At 40.1% G+C, this 22,281-nt stretch overlaps 1 protein-coding gene across 3 annotated transcripts in view; it reads right to left on the reverse strand.

Annotated features, from left to right (window-relative positions):
• LOC137109041 (roundabout homolog 2-like) overlaps positions 1–22,281 on the reverse strand; it is an 83,120-nt gene that overhangs the window by 19,252 nt on the left and 41,587 nt on the right. For 2 of the 3 annotated variants that reach the window (XR_010912265.1, XM_067494369.1), the window contains exons 3-15: positions 20,420–20,577; positions 20,159–20,279; positions 19,872–20,010; positions 17,568–17,704; positions 16,366–16,377; positions 15,722–15,846; positions 14,814–14,985; positions 11,641–11,846; positions 10,044–10,125; positions 9,756–9,921; positions 9,224–9,390; positions 9,013–9,134; positions 5,706–5,937 (exon numbers count right to left, since the gene is read on the reverse strand). Coding sequence is in view for 2 of the 3 variants with exons in the window: in XM_067494369.1 (XP_067350470.1) it covers positions 5,706–5,937; positions 9,013–9,134; positions 9,224–9,390; positions 9,756–9,921; positions 10,044–10,125; positions 11,641–11,846; positions 14,814–14,985; positions 15,722–15,846; positions 16,366–16,377; positions 17,568–17,704; positions 19,872–20,010; positions 20,159–20,279; positions 20,420–20,577 (1,839 nt within the window). In the remaining variant the exon portion in view is untranslated. The remainder of the gene's footprint in view (positions 1–5,705; positions 5,938–9,012; positions 9,135–9,223; positions 9,391–9,755; positions 9,922–10,043; positions 10,126–11,640; positions 11,847–14,813; positions 14,986–15,721; positions 15,847–16,365; positions 16,378–17,567; positions 17,705–19,871; positions 20,011–20,158; positions 20,280–20,419; positions 20,578–22,281) is intronic. The other variant, XM_067494370.1, reaches the window with a different exon arrangement.

Raw genomic sequence — 22,281 nt, forward strand, 5'->3', positions numbered from 1 at the left:
GTTGGTGATTTGCACTAGCAGATGACTAGAAAATAATACCCGAGGCTTAAGAATAATAAAAAAAATAATAATAAGTAGTGCAAATTTCACATCTGGATTGTAACCAAATCCTTGGGCATGAGCCAAAAAATACATCAAGAATTTCTTTCAATTAAAAAAAATTCTAATAAAAATAGGAATGAAGAAAAGTGTCAATCATGGCACTTAAAACTTTACATTCACTGACTGATTCACTGATTCACGAATAAACGGTTACTAATACTAGTTAAGTTTCACATAGTTCTCCACGCTGGAGTCATGTCAAACAGGAGATTTAATGTAACACTATATGGGTTTTTGTTTAGCTGATGTCAAGTGCACCATCACACAAGTAAACTCTGGTTTTTAAAATGTCATTTGAGTGGTGCTGTATCAGCAAACTGACGGAGCTTTCCCCGTCAATCAAAAGCTTGCATTAGAAGAAGACAGGAAGCAGTAAATGTACTTCTGCTATTTACGTATATGTACTAAGAACAACCCCTGAGGATAAATAATGGCTATAATACCAGTAATGACTGAGAGTAATGTTACAATAAACGGTCACAACATAAGAAAAGTATGAAGAGCATGTTTTTAATAGTATGAATACTACTGATATTAAGGCTGATAACCACAGTATCCAGAGAGTAATTTAAAGCAATTAATGCTGCGGGAACAATTTAGTTTTTACCCACAGCTGTGCAATTTAACAAAAGGCACTTAAGCCTAATGTCCTGATATACAGGATATAAAGTGGTAAACATAACCTGTTATGCAAATGGTTGCATCAATTAAGCTAATTAATTCATGAATTACCAAGCACTTCTGTGCCAACAAACCTGTCCCCATATAACACAACAGTGGTATTAAATAAACTATCAACAGTAGTGGAATAGAGGGGATCTGCTCTAAGACTGAGGTGTTATTTCAGAGCAAATAAATACATTATTTGCATTATTTTTTCTAGCAGGAGTCTTTTATCTTCACTGATCATGCGCCTTATTCTTACAATATCAGAAACAGTATCAGAATCTGAGCAGCCTATGGATGACAGTGATGGCTGGGACGTCACAGAGCCCACTGCCTCTGGTCATACTGGTCACAGAAAATGTAAGAATTGTAAGGCTCATTAATCTTGAAACACAATTTTCCCCTGCATGCAGTGGTGCAAATTCAACGGTTCTGACCTCCGAGAACACCAAGATGACCTTTGCTATGGTCTCACAAAGGAAGTGCTACATACCTAATCTATACTTTTGATGGATGAAGAATGTTGTTTCTCATAATTCTGCAGAGTAGCACATTTCTACAATTTAGAGTATCAGTAAACTAAATCAATTTCTCCTTTACCTTGATGTTTGTTTCCAGGACTTAACCCTAGCAACTAAAGCATGTGACACAGTGTGTAGGGACCTCCAATGCTCCTGTGTGGCCATTTTAATTGGACCCCGGTGAGGTGAGTTTCGTTCTTCGTGTGCATCTTACTGGGAGGCTGATAAAGCACTGTGATCCTCTCTATAGCAGATGCTGTGTGTTAAAGTTCTTTTACATTAATGGCCTCGTCATTGCTCTTAACACAAGCCATGTTCCACAATTGCTGTTGTAATAAACCACATGAAGAGAGACCCCTGCCCAGCCAGTAGCCACAGCACATTCTTTACATTAGGAGAAATATTTTTACAAAGCCATCCCACTGCCTTGCTCTTACATTAATTCTGCCTCATGAAAGTTACTGTTTCTATATAATTATAACATTTAGGAATTAATATGATGAAGAACATAAAAATATGTAGGAATAAATGTTTACTGCCAAGTATCAAATCTTGAAATAAAACATCCAATCGGCTAACTGTAGGTGGTTTCGTCCCCTCTACACACATCGCGCTTATTTGCTTTTAAACAAAAAAATTTTTGCTGACCTTAGTGGTTTTGGTGCCCAAACTACATACAGCCTTCTGGAGTTGAACTTGCATCTACAACATGTCAGTCGTGCCCTTTATACTGTACATCCACCATCCTCTTTGCAATTTGCTCTCCATGAATAAATGTAGTGCTACATTCATTAAAAAAATGCGTTGCATGGAACAAACTCATTCACTGATTGGGTTCCCTACAAAAACACTGTATGTGCAGTTTAGTTGCATAGAAACATAGTCAACATTATTAGGTGAAACTGGATCTGTTGCTAGCACAAACTGTCAGGAAAAGCTATTAAGTGGACCTTGAGTCGGAACTGTTGAAGGACAATTTCCAAGGTCAGGAATGAATTACCATGATTTATTTATTAGCCAATACAGACTGGAAGCATGCTAACAGATCCATGTGAATAAGAAAAACATATTCGCCTATAAAAAGCTCTAGACAAAGCCTGTGAGTGGATCTGGAGTTTTTATTAGTTTTACCATCACTAGATTACTTTTATATTGAAGAAAATCCAGGCATGTTCTGGAATAAAATTTTCCTTCCAATCATTTTTAAGCAGAATCTTTGATGCCTTTTCACAGAGCACATCAAGCATAGTCATAGTTTTTCGAGTTTTGTATACAAAGAGGAAGAGTTTAATGATAAAACTGCGTGTGTCAAGTGTTTAAAGAGCTGGTACTATGACCCTCTTTTCACAAATGTTTATCCATTCACAGTGTATTTTAAACTTTTCTGTTACAGTCCAAAAAACACCAATGGCTTTTGGCTTGTCCCTTTCAGGGGTCACCACAGTGAAATGTGTTCCACATGTTGATTTGGCATGAGTTTTTAATGCCACATGCCCTTCCTGCAACACCTTTCCATTTTATCTCGGCTCGGGACTGGCACCAAGGTGGGCCTTGGTGGCTGGGTGGGGCCACACCTGGTGCGGTGGGATTTGATCCTGCAGACTTATGCATCCCAACCCAATGCTCTACCACTGAGCCACCAGACCCCCCAAACATGTCTGTTATATTCAATTCACCTAACGTTGTCTCTAAATTCATATTTACTGCCCTCAGACAAGCTGATCTACGAGCTATTAACATGAGAAAACTCCTATACACTGTCTTATTTGGACTGCAATTCACAACGCTTTATTCTCTTGGACCTTCGTCGTGTATATTATCCATCAATATTTTGTGTGCTTCACCTGAAGGACAAAAGACACTCGTTTGAGCAAGACAATATACACATTTTAGACAAAGAAGATAATTAGTAGAATACACAAAGCCATATGTGTTCAGATATGTCAGAGAATCCTTCTCTCAACAGAGGTGTAGGCCTCAGACACAATCTGTATGCAATTTTTCATACAGCTCTTTCATCCATTCCCAGGAAGATAAAGACCGTTTCACAAATCCACCTGGGAGGCCACAACTAATGATCTCCTTCTAACGGGGAGGAGTCGTGATCATTACATCCCAACAAATCACTGTCCTATTCTCACCTCCTCTATTGTCCACCTAATGGGCCTATTCAGGCCAGGTGAGAAACAAAGGATCCCCCTGGAGGATAAAACTGGGTCTCCTACTTTTCTTAGACTAAAAAAGCTATATGGATAACAAGTGAAACATTTCCTACTAAGAAGAAAGAAATCCAGCTGACATAACTCAACTTCTAGATACTATAACAAATAGAGTAAATGCTCTTGTAGCATTGTGTGGACTGGAGTCTGATCCGAAATTTGAAGCAGGTTCTTCACCTGCTGTTGCACAGTTAAGACTTCAACAAGATGTTTCCAAACGGTAGAATTGTGTCTAAAAGCTCTTTCACATATGATCTCTAGCCAATGTCCAGAGAAATCAGAGTTGTTTTTCACACACATAACAGACAGTGGGAGATTGTACAAGTCTGAAGTATCTTACAGGAGAAGCTTGATTTCAGTGAGGGGTTAGCACGTACTGGATGCACAACACTATATAAAATAAGGTTATTGCAAACACAGTGTTTTGTTTACGGCACGTTGCATCAAAAAAATAAATAAACAATTGATGCCACGGTAATAATCTGATGGAAATGCCAACAACACGTCCAATCGCTTGCTTTAAATCCTCCCGGCAATTCAGGACAAAGCAGTGTGATCCACACAGTTTCACGCACATAATCTTGACATGAGACTGTGGGGCTTGTAGGATAAACTCCAGAGGAAGCTAACTTAACTTTAGTACAGAGATGTTATATACATATTCCTTCAGCTGAGGAACAGAAAGAATTGATACCTGTGGCTGTGCTTGTTTAAAAAAAAACAACAGTTTTCTGGAAGGTTTATGTGCAAGCCAAGGCCCCGTATTACTCTTAACCTGGCGCAATGCAATCTGCATCTACAGACGTTATTTATGCTCCATATCAGTGTGTACGCCCACTGGGAGAGCTTTTCCTGACCTGGCTTATTTCATGTTGGGCGTGAACTCATTATGAGAGCAGTTTCAACTCTGCTTGAGGCAGGAGATTCAAAGTTTTAAATAGCTTTTAAATACCCTCAAATACAGAGATTAGTAATTTGATGGCACAGGAGCATCAGTGTAATCACACGACACCACTCAAAGCTTTTTGTTTATTTTCTATAATAGCAGCTACAGCAAAATGTCAATTTTATAAATCAGGTGCGTGACAAAGATTGACATGTTGTATCCACATTTTAAACTAAGCCAGTTAAAAAGAAACGGCAGGTGATCTGCTTGAACTTGGAGGCTAGCAAGACGTATTACGGTGCATTCACACTCCAGATCCCTTGGTCGGTATTGGCTGCAATTTATAACCTGAAATACTTGTGACTGGGAAAGGTTGAGGGAAATAGAAAGCCTATATTTATGCAAACATGCTGTGATGCAAGATAAGGGCGGAAGCCAATCAGAAGTGATCTGATTTCAGATGAAACCAAATCAGAGACACATTTTACTACCTGACATGGATGAATATTTAAGAAAAAAGAAAGGAAAAGCTGATCAATGCTGTATCCGTTTTTTTGACTATTTATGAAGTAATTTCAACACGTTGTGTAGCATAAGTTCTCAGGACAGAAAAAACTACAGCTTGTAGAAACAAATCTCCCACATTGATACGTGTCTGCTGATGATGGGCTTGTCAAAACAAAACAAAACAAAAAAATAAGCCCAAATGTCCAGTCATAGAGCAAATCATGTAAATAAATGTGTTCAATGCAACACAACCCTTGAACTACAGCTCTGTCACAGCTGAGCTTCAGCTCATTTGTCACAGGTAGTGTGAACGCACCACTATCACCGAGTTCATTGGAAGTTGAGGCTGTGTATGTTTGTGTGCGTTAATGAAGTAGAGCCATATCACACAAGTCTGGTTGGTGTAAGACAGTGACATGGCAGCAGGGGTCCACAGAGGAGCAGAAAGAGAGTTGAGCTTATGTCAAAGCAGACAGCTTCTGCCCTCCCCTTCTGCCCACCCACAGAGGCCTGGGCTTGTCACAGACCCCCACTGTGCTGTCGGGGAGACCTGTTTTCACACACAGGGGACATGGGGCTGTAGCAGCATGCGTGTGGGGGTGGGTGTACTTGAGTTGCCATTATCCATTACTATCCAGCCACAAAATCCTTACCAGCACCAGCTAAATATAAAAGTATGAGTAGAATCATTTACAAAAAAGTATGTGCTCAAGTGTAAATAAGTCTTACATTTTCCTGCAACACAAAGTTGGTGGAGAAATTTTTTTTTGTCACAACTGTGATTTTTTTTTTTGGTTTGCTTACCTTCTTCCAGGGTTCGTGCTGTCATGGATTCACTGTCTGCACCCTGGAACTCATTGAAGTATGGCCTCACTTTAATCTCATAGACAATGCCTTTCTTCAGACCAGAAAGAGTTATGTCCCTTTCTGTGGCGACCTTCAAGTCCTGTATCTGCCATGGCCCTGGGGAGGGCAGCCCCGATGTTTGCCGGTACAGAACACGGTAGCCTTGAATAAACTGGGATGGATTTTCAACCTGAGAGGACAGGGGGAAAAAAAAGGATGAAGACATTATGCGTGGTAATGACGTGGGAGGTGTCATCTATCTGTGCGTAAACTACTCTGAAGCTGTGGATCAGCATTCAGGTTGTGCTCTCAGTCTGTGACAATGGACACTTATTATGAAACACTTTAAATTAGTAGCAAGGAAGCAAGAACCTACACGAGGACTTGTTGCGTATTTCCCCAAAGCTGAATGCCCCGAGTCAAAGACCTTCAGCATCATCCTGTTCTTTTTTTTGTTTTGTTTTTTTGCAAGATTTGTGCTGGGGAATTTTAAGAGACGTGTAAAATATGTAACAGATACAACTCCTAGTAATGGTTTGTTAACAGAGATAGAAGAAAGAAAAGGCTTTTACAAGTCATTAGACCAGTCCAAAAATACAGGGATGGATCTTTTTTTATTCTCCTTCTCTCTCTCTCTCTCTCTCTCTCTGTCCTTAGTCTGCATTAACAAAATGATTTGTGTATCTAAAAGTCTTATAAACACCACCACCACATTTTCTATTCCACTGTGTTAGTTGAAACAGAATTTATGGATGAGGCCATGAATCAAAATAAATTACCCTCCTCTGTGTTCACTTTCCTATTGTCTTAGTAGATGGCCACATAATTAATCAAGACCTAGAGTATACCTACCGCACCCATGCTCTTCCATTTAATTTGGCAGATTCTTGCAAACGTGTTCAATTTTCTGAAATCATATGTTTTCCCATTATTATAATCTAAATGTAAAGGTTTGTCTCTTGCACAAATCTTGTTTTTAAAAATAGTTCCAATTTCCATTTTCCTATAAAATTATATTAAACAGTCCATGGTAGGTGAAAAGTGGCCCGTGGGTTAGTATGTGGATGGGCCATGATTAGGTTTTGATATCTGGAATGGAATAAGGTTAATATTTATAATTAAGCAAGCAGATAAAAATGAGACAACGTGATATGTAACAGCTGGACTGAACATAATGCTGTCATGCTTTAGATTCGCTCAACAGAGCATAGGAGACCAGAGATCGAGTCCAGTCTGAAGCTGTTTTTTACTAACTCCAACAATGTTTGTTGAAGCTGCTATGTCCACAGATAGGAACAGTCCGAATCTGAGACATCAGTTCTCCCCTATCAGCAGCTTATTGTGAAATCAATGTCATTTACGACTTCAGCCTTCAATCCTCAATTGAAAGAGCAGCTGGGGACAGCTTGTCCAAAACGTCTTGAGTTAGATAAGAAAAAATATAAAACTCAGCAAGCTTAGCAAAAAACAAGTTTCTATTAAATCCCATAAGCTCACTGGATCCATGCTGTTTCCCATTGTTCTGCCTCATCTCAAAATGTGAGACTTTTTAGAAGACTATGCATTTGCAAACAGGGAGGGAGAGACAGACAGACAGACAGACAGACAGACAGACAGACAGACAGACAGACAGACAGACAGACACTGTTTCTATCAGCAATCCACCATCCTGTGGGCAATTGGTACGTGTTTTTATTCCTAAATGCTGTTTATTAACATAATTATTAGTAGGCTCATATTTACACCAAAAAATGCTATAAATCTGACATGTTCTCATCCCACAGCGTCAGATAATGACGCTTCTCATGGCATCACATATCTTTTTCTATATACTGTGTTTTGCTTTTTCCGTCCTTTGGTATCTCACATTGAAGCCACAGGTTCCCTTTTGGGACAACATTGGACGCTCCACTATTTGATGATACTTGAACGTAGCGTGTAGAACACAGTCCAATAATGGCTGCTTGTTGGACCTTTTGCCATCACACGCTCTGTTACAGTTGTGGAAACGTCATGGTTTGGATTTACGAACTCTGGGTTTTAGTTAGGCACAAAAACTTAAGGCTAATGTTACGTTTAGAGATAAATACATAGAATCCCAATGTCCCAGACCTACGTGCAGTAAAAACATGTAAGTATGTACAATGATCATTGTAAAGGTCCACAAGGTCTCACACTGGAGCCTCGTCCTCTAACTACCCCAACACCTCCCTATTTTTTTTTTTTTTTGCTATATACACTACTGTACGTTACTGCCTTAGCTGTCAAATATTGAAGTACCAGGGTTTCCATTGTTTAGGAGATAAAACAGTGTTACAACAGCTGGCATTTTGCTGTCGTTGTGGCAGTTTTCATTTTGGTTCCTGGTATCAAAAGGGTGTAATTTAAACAGACGTCTGCCCCCTTATATCGGGGCACTCTTTCAACAAATAGTCTTATGCATCATATAGGAGGATAAGGACAAACAGCCCACAGTATCAGGGCACAAAGGTTGAAGGACATGTTGGATATTTTGTTGAGATTATCTAATTAAAATTGATTAAAATGTGAAATCCAAAATTGAAAATTCTGTACAAATGCCACTGTTACCATGAGACATACAGTACACAGGACAACAAATCCTTTTTCAAACCACCATCCAATCACATAAACTTCCTTGATGCAGAAACTTTTGCTTGACAATGGGTAATGAATGAGTAGTCTTCCCACAAATGGAGCCAGGTCAAATTACATCGGCGGAGCCATCAAAAAGGGAAACACAGTGGAGCCATTGAGATCGACCACAAAAGCAGGTTTATTCTGTCACTGTGTCAGTCTAATAGCAGCAATACAGTACATGGTTGTACTGACAAGCAGACAATAGCAGACTTGTGTAAGCTCATCCTGGGTGTGTCATTAACCTACAGCAGCAGACAGAAGAGACACCTTGTCAACAGACAGAAATAACATTTCCCAGATACAGCGCTGACTGCAAACTGCCCCCAGAAGTGACACATGTAGCACCTAATGATGATGTATTTGTCCTGCATAGAAACATTAGTCTTTATTCGTGCATCACCTGAAACCAGTCTAAACTGATGGAGCACAAGCTGTTCATACTTTGAATGTGTAGCCATCCAGTAATGTTTACTGTGCATGTGCCAAATAATCAAAAACACGTTGACATGCCAAGTATAACGTCCTCAAATTTGTGTTGCTGTCCCAAAGATAGTAGAAGCACAACTGCCATGAACCAGTGTACAATATTTATGTCATGAGTACTTACAGTCCATATGACCTGAACTGCAGTGGAACTAAGGACCACGGGGTTATGCATGCTGACCACCACATCACCCAGTTCTTTCTGCACGCGACGATGGTCCACTCCCTGTGCTGTGGGACTAATGTCTGGTGGAGGGAAAAAGGTGCAGGTATTTAAGGAGACACAGTGATGCTTATCAGCAACAATCCATTGCAATAAATTGTTACTTCTGTACCTTGTGTGCGGACAGGCTCAGACATTGGGCTGGGATCCCCAAGCCCTTGTGCATTGACTGCTCTGATGATGAAAAGGTACACAGTATTGGGTCGCAGATCCTTGACTGTAAAGTCTGTGGTCCTCACATGGTCTGCCACTGTCTGCCAGCTGTTACTCACCGACTGACTACAGAACGAATCAATCTAATCAGTTAGGAAGAGTCTTTGCATTACAACAGAAAAAAAAAGCACATTTGGAGCAACATCAGTGAGCTGGATTCCTAGTGATTGAGAACATTGGAACTAGGAGAATCTTTCTGCTTGATTTGAGCTTTTATTGGCTAGATAATGATAATTTAAATACTTAAATATTTAAATACGACGCACTTTTCCTCTCGTATCTACAACGAAACTGTAAGAGCTAACGGATCCAAAATGTTTTTTTATACTGCCCCGACTTGCCTGACTACCCACAGAAACACCCACATCTGTTACTGCCGTGAAAGTTCGGGGTCACTAAATGCAGCTCAAGGCCATAGGTCACAGACATACCCAAAGGCCTCAATGACATAGGAGGACACTGGGGAGCCTGCCTCCGGCCCCGGTTCCCATGACAACGAGATACTGCTCTTGGTAACATTGGTGACCTCTGGCTTGGAGGGCGGCCCTGGGAGAGCCGTTGCATTGTGATACATGAATTCTACGAGGTCAGTGGAGTCTGACAAAGAAAGACGTAGACAAAATGAATACATGCAACAGCATAGCATGGCAACGTATCTTTATGCTTTATAAGACACAGTGTAAACATTTTACATTAAATATAAATATATTGAAGCAGACCTCTGACATCCAAGTATGCACTCCATGATGTTTCTCCACTGGAGCTGGTGGCAACACAGGTGTAAAGCCCTGAGTCGGACAGCTATGGCAAGACAGAAAATGGCATTATTATCAATGTTTGAACAGACCTTAATAACTCAAACAATGACTGAAAAATCACCTGTGATCTCCATTGTAAAACAGTTTAATCAAAGATTTACTACATAATCCAAATCCCAAATAATACACCTTTCAAGCCGTGGTCCATGCCTGTGTTCGACTGAATCCAAAAGACTTTGTAACTCTGATCCCAGATGGTTTACACCAACGCTTACGTCAGTCTGGGCTTTTCAAGGAGATTCACAGCTAGTAGTACAGTAAAAATGCATTAACCTTCACTCGCCTGCATTTGGCTGGAGAAAAGCCTGAGAGTGGATGAGAGGAAATTTTAACACCGACCAATGAAAAAATAAGAGCCCAATAAGAGCTTTCTTTAATTTTCTTAATTGATTTCCTCCAATAATAGTCACCCCCAATTCCCAGAGCCATCAACATTATCATCATCTGTGCTGACACAGGAAATATATGATATGACCATGTATTTCATATTGGCAAAGCCTTAGGTGTCACTGACAACTACTGTCTCTCCCAAGAGAGATTGACACAGGTGGTGCACTTTTATATTGCAGTTCCTCCGATATATTACCCCCCTAGACCGCGCTCACTGGTCCCTGTCCTTGAGTCCTTGATTCTTCCTGCTGCCTCAGAGATTCATCCTAAATAGCAGCATTTAATGACTTATAAAAATCAATACTCACTATTCATCTTTTAAAAGCAACCTGACTGCACTTGTCCACTTGAATTACATTCAGTTCACATCAGCCAGCAGAGGCGGAGATTTCTCTTTCCTCTTTCACTGATTTCAATAAAAGGATATGATGTGCAAACACAACAAAGTCTAGATGTGTGTTTGTATTTATGTACTTTATGTACGATATACATATACATATAGTTTTCATGGCTGTAAAACTCTGGCAAATAAAATGGATGTAACACAGACATATGAAGATTCTCTTCCAGTGAAGGAAAAAAAATACATGACACATTACATTACATGACATTGTACACATGGACGTATAGTGGTAGAATGCAAAAATCAATCAACGGGTGGTTTATGTCTCTCCAAGTTTAAATAACAGATCTTTTTTACTAATTAATCCACAGGTCCTGATAAAAACCACTGCATGAAATCTTATTACTGCAATTGCTATTTTTGTATCAACAGTTTACCTGTACACTATTTACCAATATTGCTGGTACAACAAAGGTTACCTACACGGAGCTAACAACCTCGGAAATTTAAAGTTATTAATCCTGTAAGTGTTTTCCAACTAAAGGGAAGGAAACAATCTTGAAGTGGAAGAATAATCTAATTACCAGGTACCTATTCTATTATCACAGCATCACAGGATGAACAATGCTGAGCAACGAAGCTGAAAATGTGGGGAGGGCCACCTTTACCAATACTGGAGGGAGTCCAGAGGGTAAATGATATTGTGGGGAAACCAACTCTGCTGTATGCGTACTCCTGTGTACTACATAATCCACTATAACTCACCCTGGCATTCTGGATCTGGAGGCTTCCATGGTCAAGCAGGGAAAAGCGTGGGTCCTTCCCAAGCAAACTGGCCCCATTCTTTCTCCACGTGACTGTTGGCTCTGGGTCCCCAGATGCCTGACACCTGAGCAGGGTCACGCCGCCAAGTGCCTGTGTTTGGTTGGATGGGCCCTGCCTGATAATGGGTGGTGGGCGGTCCTTAAGGGCTAGGGATAACAATCACAGAACCAGTGTTATCATTTGAACACTTTCCTCGCACTGTAATTTTGATGTCATGCTCATGGCATAAAACAACAACTATATCTGTTCTAACTGTAGTTATGTTTTGCCTGATTTCTGGAAAAAAAAAAAATACATGACCTTATCACAAGGTGTTAATTTGTGATTGCAGTAATTGCATTAGTGATTGCAGGCCCAGTATGTTAGAATTCAATCTGATGGATTTGTTGTGAGCGGAAGTGACTGTTCTGTGAGCTTTTTCCACACTTTGGCACTGTGCTCATGGCACTGCATCACACCTTTGAGCTTTAATTACTAGGTGAGGATTAACGATGCCTCACCCATGGTGCTAATTACCGTACCTTCTTTATAACACCTCACAACACATGCATGCCTGTCCTCTCTCTTACTACTCTGACTCATGGCTGCACCTCCCCCCTCTTGGCATCTTTGCCCCCACACACTAAAACTAAACTCTGAATTAGCATGCTAAGCAGAACAACAATACATCTCCTTTAAAGCTTTTTAAAGCATGTTATATCATCCAGAAAACAGCATCTACACTCTGCAACAGTAATTTCTGGAGTGTTGAATCTCTCTAGGCCTTGTAACTATCGCCTGCTTCCAATTTCCCGACTGCTGCTCTCCACTGTTATCAGGTCTGTCTCCATTTGCACAAGTGTTTACAGCAGGTTCACCCTGCCTTATCTTTCATCACACCTCCTTCAGCACAATGAGGAACACAGCGGCTCCAGCAGAAAAGGAGACAAATCAGGTACAACTAGGTACAGCATAGCGTACAATAGGCTGAACCACATGTCATTTTTTTATAGATGCTGAACTGTCTGCATTAGTGTAAATAAACATCATCTACATTTTGTTGTTAACTCATGTGTGACAGTGTTAGGAACATAAAAAATATGAAATATATGTGAAGAAATAACTGCTTTAGAAATCAGTCATTCATAGGGAACTGGCATAAATACTTTTTTATCAGTCGAGCATAAGAATACACCTTTAGACAGGCAATCTTGCAGAAAACAAATCAGCAAAACATTACATCTCCTTCTGTCAGTCTCCCCAGTGATTAGGGAGCCAACAACAACATTTTATTACTGTTCCTGATTTAGCTTCAGTCGAGTAAGAAATGCCATCATATCCTCCAGCATTGGTAACAAAACTAATAATAAAATCTTGATTTTCAAGGTTGTCCATCTTGTATTGCAACCACTGGCTGCTCAGGCTGCAAAATCAACAGTTTTAAAGTAGATTTACTGACAAAGCCACGCATGCCTTCTACTGTGTGAATATCGACTAGTAAAACACCGACTACATGAGTTAACAGCCATTTCTACACATGCCGTGTAGTGGTGCATGTGTAGCTTACCCTCAGCTTGGTGAGCTGTGACTGTGGCCCGTTTGGATTCACAGCAGTCACCATCGATTTTAATGGTGGGCAAGTGTCCACTTCTGTAGCATCACAACAATCCATGTGCTCAGAAGGCTCCGGACAACTAAATGCAATGCATTTGTTTGAATCGCTTTTAAGCTAGAATAAGCATGAGTGTGTGTGTGTGTACATTGTCACAATGGTCAGGGAACCGTAATCGTCACCTCTACACAAGAATCACTGTAGCTTTATCACTAAGTTGCAGCAAGTGCCGTCGTTTCGAGTCTAAACGGGTCATTAAGTCTGACACACATCCAGGGCAACACACAGGGTGGAGCACGAGTCCATATCTCTACCTTTTCATCCAACAGAGGACCCCCTTGACATAATCTTTCAGTCTTACATTATGCCAGAAATGACACTGTACAAGCTTCCAAAACTCCTCCAGGCATCAGGCCAACTCTCTATCCATCTTTGTTTAGACGCATCAATCAAAGGCATTCCTCCCATCCCTTATGCTCTACACCAAACATTTGGATATTGATCCATCTCCCCCAGAGTGACAGAACAGGAGTCATTTCCTTTCCAAAATATACTTCAATAGCTGTTGATTTAATAATGTGTGGGATAAAAAGCCAAGAAGCAAATGGAGAGAAGGGCATAAACAGCCCCCAGCTGGCAGCAGCTCAGCACTTAATGCTGACATTAAAGCATTGTCAAAGAAAAAAAAAAGTGTCTTTCTCTGCATTTTACACAGTTTCAATATTTTCAGACCATTCAAATTTACCACAGTGAGGTGATTATGAAAAAGATTATTGCGGGTGACTGGCCTTTTAGAACACACACATGCATCTTTGCCAGGGTAACTGTGGGCAGACAAATAGCCTGTGATATATTGGTATTCAATGTTTTATTAGGTCTGGATAATGCTTCAGGCTTCTGTGTGTTTTTAAAGCTCAGTATTCAGAACAATAAAAACAACAACAACAAATACATAATACCATTGTCAAGGTTTTTAAATTATAAAGCATGTTGGAAGCTGAACCAGTTTGAACAACATTTCTAAAACAATGCGGGTCCAGGAAACTAAGTAAAATATGCCTAATGGTTCCACAGCTTAAAATGTGAATAATGTCACGAGAAGAACATGAGTAAGTCAGCCGCTAAGACTTTTAACGTTTCTTCTAGTCTCCAAATAACCTGAACTTAGCGTAAAGATGAGTTACAATTTGCTAAGTTTGCACTTAATGACAAAAATGCCGTGGTGTCAATTAACAGCCAGTTGGAGTAATTCATCCAGCTAATATCACAGGGGAAAAGAGAAATGGCTTCGTTTGAAATTAGTGAAATTAGTTGTCTAGTGAGCCATGCAATCGTGCAATAGTGTGTTGAGTAATCACTAATACTGTTCATGGAAGTCCCCGATGGACAATGTACCTAACAAGGCATAACAATGGAATGCAAGTATTTTACTTTGGAGCTGGTCATTTTAAAAAACAAGTTTTAATGTTTCCGCATACTGCATAGATAAACATATTCTGTTTGTGTTTGTGTCGAACCTTACCGTCTGCTACCTCAAGTTGAGCCTTGGCCATGATGCTGCCTGCTACAGTGAGAGCCTGGCAGATATAATACCCTGCGTCCGAGCGTTGCACTGATGAAATGGTCAAGGCTCCGTTCACGGACACAGAAACACGACTTTCCTCTTGTGTCGGCTGGTTGGGAAACAGGAGACTCTGCAGGGAATGAAAGGAGAAAGTAATATTAGTTATAGGTCCTTTTAACCTTCTTTAATTTACGAGAGACATTGTTTTTGTTAGTGCTTTTCTTTACGTCTAGAACATTTTGAATCCGAACGCAGAAAGCGTAATTTTTACGTGTTGCTATAAATCGAGATCACAATGCTACCTTAATGGAAAGTTGTATAGAGCAAATACTGTATTTGAGTGTGGATGATTTTATTTATTTTACCTTCACATCGTTGGCCAACACAGCTGTGTGCCATGTTTACACATGGCCCAACAAGTGTGTAAAATTCAGTTAGAAGACTGGGTCCGTATATTATGCTGCTCAAACTAAATGGCAAACCCTGCTGTGATAACCTGCAGTCATGGTCAGGAAATTATGCCATCAGCATTGTCCTTCTCTACACGCCAAGCAAACAAGCTGATGGGCAGGAAAGGACATTAGACTGCTTTCATTATGTGTAATGACTCTAATGCAGCACATGGCTTTATTTCTTACTAACTGATTTGGCTGGTCAGACTGGGAGAGTTTAATGATTAATGACCACTTCATTATCTGTATGTGGAACTGAAACACATTCTTTTGTCCTCTAGTTTGATCATTTTTTTTTTTTTGTCTGATCCATGGTCATCTTTATATTTTTCATCCTTTATTTTTGACATGACTGTATGAATAAATTCCCCATCATGGCCACATCCCTGCATTTAGTCAAAATCATATCCTCACCTGGCTGCCCTCTCGCTGCCAGAAGACCGTGGGCTGAGGTTTGCCCCTGGTCTCGCAGGGAAAGGTAGCTGTTCGTCCTTGAGCCACAATCTGGTCACGGGGTCGCACCACAAACTGGGGCGCCTCTGAGGTTAAAGGTGAAATAAACAATATCACAGTAGCAACACATTTTCAGACTGTTGTGTGTATTACACAGGGGCTCGTTTAAAACCAACTACTTGGACCGAATGGCCTGCAAACTTAAACGTTCATGCATGAGTCTTTATAGGTTTAAGAACTATTTCTTGACAATGCTAATCACACAAGCCATTCATCCAGCGGCCAGAACATCAGGATATGTTAGCTAATTAACAGGGTGCCTTGATGTCCTTTTCTACTGAAATGTTTTTAGAATATATCAACCATATCTGGAGTCCATTCATTGTAAAAATTGAAGAATAGATTGGGAGGACTAATGTTTCTAAAAAGACTGCCAGGGAAGTGACAGGTTGATAGTAGCAATGTGAATGTGTCCAATATTAGTGTGATGAATGTGTTTGTGGAATGCCACCACAGTACGTGCATACTGTACGTATGTGTGATCAAAGAAACAAACAAAGGAAAAATAGAGCAATCCATGCGAACTGGGATCAGCTCTTACTTACCGACGGGGCGAGCTGGTGACACAACAATGGTGTGGGTGAGATTAACACACAACACAGAGAGAAGAAGGGCAGCGGAGTAGAACAGAGGGACAGAAAAAAGAAAAGAATGAAAATCAGAAATGAATGAGATGGAGTTGGGTTTCCATCCATGAAGTTTGGGGGGGGGGGGGGGGATGGAGCTCTGTCACCAAAAGCATGTGATGGCAGGGGCCTCAGGGATGTATAGCACCTTGGCAACACAGGGGGGGGAAGGGGAACCGATGCCAAAAACCACTTGTTGAAGAGATTTATCTGTAACACTTATATGTCTCTGATGTCATGATTCATAAAACATTCACACATATCAGACCTGTTTGCATACTAAGGTTTCCCATGTAAGTTAAACACAGTAGCCTTAAAATAGACTTGTGAATTTTAAAAACTTGAGAATACTCAATCAGTAAAAACAATTTGGAACAACTGTATTAATTAAAGTCATTATTTGGATTATTTTCTTGAGAACCATCACTTTTTTTCTAAATAATCTGCCATTTGGCAGATTTCTGTTGGTGCAATACACATGTATTACAATATTTTACCCAAAAACAAGGCACATTGTTGGCCTACTATAGGTTACAGTCTATGTTGTACAAAATATGTCTGGGATTGGGGATTAAGATATAGGATGATTTATTTATAAATTGATAGAAACAAGCAGAATGTAAAATATAAATACAAAATAGTGAGAGATAGAGAATGAAGAGTTAATGCTATGAGTTCTATGATGTACAATATGTGTGATGATGTATGATACAAAATGTAATCAGGTGTTATTAAGGTGATATCGGCTGGTTCCAAGCGCTATGTGTCTTAAGTTGTATGGATAATGTTTTATCACACTCCAGTGATAATGAAAATATTAGTGGACTGGATGGAGAATGAGCCATAAGGAGAGGTCATAACAGTTCACTTAAAAGCTGGTTAGATTGTTCATATGTGGAGCCTAGCTGGAGATCTGGAGCAATCAAATACATCAACCTGCTGTGGGGAAAAAAAAGAAAAAAAAAGCAGAGGCGAGGCCCAGCCTATCAGCAGGGGGGCAATAACACTGGTAAAATGGGCAATAAAGGATTGATTGTCCTGTGGCTTGCTTTGGGAGATACAAAAAATATCAGGGATGGGTTATGAGCTTTGCTGAAGTGGGTCCACAAGCAGTTACCAACCTCGGATAGTCAGGTAGGCAGAAGCCTCCACTTTACCCACGCGGTTCTCTGCTAGGCAGGTGAAGGTTCCCTGATCACTGACTGATGCTTTCTTGATCCTCAACAGGAAATCCTCTTTTTCATATCTGACGTCATATCTGGCAACAGAGAGGAACAGTTATGTCACATCTCACGCTTGCTGTTAAAAACTGGAGGACCAATAACAATCTAATGTGGAAAAAAAAAAGGCCATTTTGATAAAGTAAATGCAATCAACAAACACTGAAATTGAATCACGGTTGTGTAAATGTGTGTCATGTTTAAGATGGAAGTCTTTACAAGGGTTGTGTCATTTTTGATAGAATAAAGACAGACTTTTTAAGGCAATTAAGACTCCCTGCTGCACACACTGTGGTATAGAGGCAGAAAAAAAGGGGAGCAATTATGCTGAGATGACGGCATGGCAAAAATGAAAGGTGCTTTCAGCTGGAACTCTGACTGTTCCACTATTTCAATATTTATAAAGATGAGCCACCCACTGTGGTGTGGGATGTGCAGTATGCTATACTATATGTGTTTCTGAGTGGATGTGAGTGAGAGAGTGCAAGCAGAGACAGAGACAGACAAACAGTCTGAGAGGAAGGGAGTGGCACAGTCTGACAAAGTCTGAATTTGATGAATGAGCCTAGCAGTAAAAAATGACTAATTCATGGAGATGTTCAATGCATCAGTGTGTATCCACCAGTGCAGCATACTGTAAGGCGAAAGTGGTGAAGTTCGAGTGAGAGAAACATCTCAGCTACCAGAGTTTAGATAAGCGCCTTAGAGGGGCTACAGACAGAATGAGCCGAGGAGCAAGGAGCCGGGCTCGCCGCCTCTAGAGTCCCTTTTGGTGTGAGAGATCCTGTGAAATTGTCTAGCCAGCCATACTGATTCAGAGATAGGAGACAAGTCAGGCAGAGAAAAGGCACAAGGGGTGAGAAAAAGTCACATTTGAAATAGATGTTCCAGAGGGTGTGGACAGAATATCGATGGGGTTTGTGGGGTCTGTCCAGAGTCCGGTAGGAACTCCATTCACAGCACATCTCTGACCCAGATACAGAGTTCCCAGGAGGCTCCCGGGTTTAGGAAAAGAATGAAAGAAGTGGAACTAGGGAAGTGAGGCGAGGCAGGTCTAAAAGTAGGACATATTTCTAGAGTCAAGGGGTACTGTGGTAGAGGGCAAAACACAAGTAAGCAGACAATCTGCCAGACAGAGAGACAGACAGTACTTATACTCTAGTGTACCTAACAATATATTATATCCTCACACAGTGATGCACCTGAGAAGGTACTAGTCTGTTTTCATTTAGCAGAAATCGATTGGAACAGGTGTCAGTCAAAGGGGAACAAGTAATTGATTGTCAGGTTTTTTTTCTTTCTTTTATCTAATCAGTTTGACTCAGTAGGTTTTATGATTTTCAAAAGTCTAATTTAATATAAAAATAAGGCAAGTTACAAGGTTTGCCCAGGTTATTGTAAACCTTTTTGTTATATTGGTGAGCAAGTTACTAATAAAATGGTGGGAAGAATTTTTCTTCCCTTTTTTAAATTCTGATGATGAGCATGAAATTACCTTCAAAATAGTCAACATGTTCATGTTGTAATTGAATCGTTTCTTGCAGATTGTTATTTATTTCATACACCCACATTATTGCCCAGTTTAGTTGTGAGAGCATTTGTCTCGTCTACATAACAAGCAATGAAGAGTGACAGTATTAGATATTTGTCATTTAGTCTTGTGATTTCAAATATCACAAAGTAGAACTATTCAAACTTTAGCACTGAAAGGAACATTTTTTGATGGATGGCCAGATTGTATAATGAGACATGGTGTAATTAAAAGTATAAAGCGCTGAGCAGTAACTATTAACACTGTAAAAACCCACATGACAGCTTAATAATGGCTTAAAAAATAGAAGTGCTCCGTTGGGATTACAAAGCAATTAGCAAATGCATATGATGTTGGTACACACAGGTGGACCAAACCTAAGGAACCTTTTTAAAATATGATGTAATTGTAGTTTCTAATCCTTGGATTAGTCACATTGTTCGTACATTGACTCTTGCCATGTGTCCATTTCTGGACTTCTGTCTTATATGCAATCCGTACAAATTCAGCCAAAAACAATTAGGAACATGTTTAGTATTGAGCACAGCAGCTACAAATTCATATGGTGAGACTCATTATCTCGGCGTCAGCATTTATTATCAGCATTATCACTTCAGCTGTATGAATGTTCACTCACAAACATGGATGAATACACACTCATGGACTACACACACCTGCCACGGGTAATATCCACATCCTCCTTTTTCCAGCGCAGTGTAGGCGGTGGGTCACCATGGACCTGACATCTGAACTCCACGCTCTCGTCAACTAAGACCACCTGGTTCACAGGCCGCTGCACAAAGACTGGTCTTTCTGGATGTGGCAGAACACATAATCGGTTGCTAAATATACTTTTGACAGAGTGGCCAATACTCTATGTGCTAGTGAATACCTGAGAAAAAATAAATCATGTTGTATTAGTTTTTTGAGCCAGGCTATGAGTGCATGTCAGACTTCTCACCAAACACTGAGAGCTGAGCTTTTTCACTTTCTCTCTCCCCAACCATGTTAGTCGCCACACACACATAAATCCCTGCATCGCTCTTCTTGGTATTTGAGATGGTCAGCTTCCCTCCACGAACCTGACAATAAAAGCATATAATTACAAAGAGTCAGCCCAACACAAAGTTGTTGCTATTCTAAGAGTGAATAAGGAAGTATGTATTTTCGAGTCCAAGGACCACATAATAGCCAGAGGAGTCATCGTTGGATAGTCACTCACTGAAATTCTGTCATCTTTGAGGTCGAGACGGGCCATATCTTTCCTCCAGAAGGTGGTTGGTTCAGGATGCCCACGTGGAGGCTGACACTCAAGACTGGCAGTCTCCCCAACTGCCACAACCACATCCTGTGGGTTCTGTCTGAAATCATCACGTAACACTATGACACAAAAGAGAAAGGAGGAAAGGGAAAGAATTCAGGAAAAGTTTCATTCACGTTTCATTATGTTCAACTATTCCATTATATCACTCTAAGACTGAGCCATCTTGGGCTAACTGACCTCTATCTCCTTTTTCTAATGTGAGAGCCCAAAGATAATTCTATCAAGCAGACTGGCTCACAGAACCCTCAGCAATCTCTCTGTCTTTAATAATACAGCTGTCCCCCTGAGGGTAAAGGTATGAGCTCTTTTTTGATCGCACAAGATAAATGTAAGAGTGTATAAAGCCAAGTGAGAATAACATGTGGTAGACACCTAAGGAAAGGGGGAAAAAGTGGAAAGGACGGCTGGAACAATAAGTGAAAGATCATTGAAAATTCAAACAGTAAATCTTAAAAGTGCTACTAGTGCTACCTAGAAGCTATATGCCACAAAATAAAAGTTTTTCATGCACCTGGCAACCTACTGATACTATTCTTCAATCAATAATAAACTAGTGATTCATGACACACATTAAAACACTCCTGGCCTGCATGAAATGAGTAGTTAGTGTAGTTAGTTAGTGGCCCTTTTTACCCAAGTTAAGTAAACACATACTGTCCTGATTTTTGCTCCATCAAAACCTGTCCTGTGGGAACTTGGAACTACCCTAGAAAAGTTACCACTGCATATTATACTGTAAATGCACTACTGTAAAATGTAAGAGGGGAAGTCTGGACTTGTGAGTAACACAATGAGTGTGATAGTCTGAACAACTGTGTTTTGTTGTTTCCCTTATGATATGATGCATAAAAGCTTTTCATGTAATTCCTACTACACTGAGAATATGTTGGCTATGATGACCAAAACAATTTAGTCCAGGTCCATGTCATGATTGCTTTTTCTTATAAAAGGCAATAAAATAATATGGTCTACTCTACTGTATCAAAGGTTGCAAAATGTGGGCTCTTAATATATTTATTCAAGATTTACTGAGCATCTGCAACTACAAGGCTGAAGGTCAACATACTGTGAAATCTCAACCCTTCAGAATCCAATTTTCAAATGTATTATTTTGATGAATCAAATACGCCTGTTTGATTAAAGCTGGTTTTTTTTTGTTTTTTTTTCTGAATCCTTGAACAAAAACATCAGTTTGAAGATGTGGCATACGACAGAAGGTCAGATTTCTGCTTGTACAAATTGGAAGAGAAAGCAGCAGTGACCAGAAATATTGATTGATCAAACACACCTTTATGAAGCTTTATGAAATGATGAGGGGAAAATGTGGAAAGTCTCATTTAGGACCAAGGGTTAGGAGTTTGAAAATATCTCATTAACAACAGCAAATGTCATTGAGATGGTCCTGTTGGAGGGTTATAATACTGTATAGTGAAAACACAGAATGCCCTCTACATTTCTGGGGAGGAATCAATAATATAGCTAGAAGCGAGGCAACAATAATAACACAAAGAAAGCCCATAATTTTGACAGCAACAGAGATACGATTGTTAAAATATGCCACATTCTTTTGACTTCTTAAACATACCTATTGACAGTTCATTAAAATTCCATTCATGAGCTGTTTTTTTTTGTCCTGCATCCACTGCAGGATGCACTTTTTAATCTATCCATGGCAGGGATGTCTGTGCTTGATTTTGTACGTTCAAAGGAGTGAGAACATCAAGAATTGTCAAGCGATTCCTCTAAAAGCTGTACTCGTG

The sequence above is a fragment of the Channa argus genome, chromosome 24, assembly GCF_033026475.1.
Source record: "Channa argus isolate prfri chromosome 24, Channa argus male v1.0, whole genome shotgun sequence".
Taxonomy (NCBI): domain Eukaryota; kingdom Metazoa; phylum Chordata; class Actinopteri; order Anabantiformes; family Channidae; genus Channa; species Channa argus.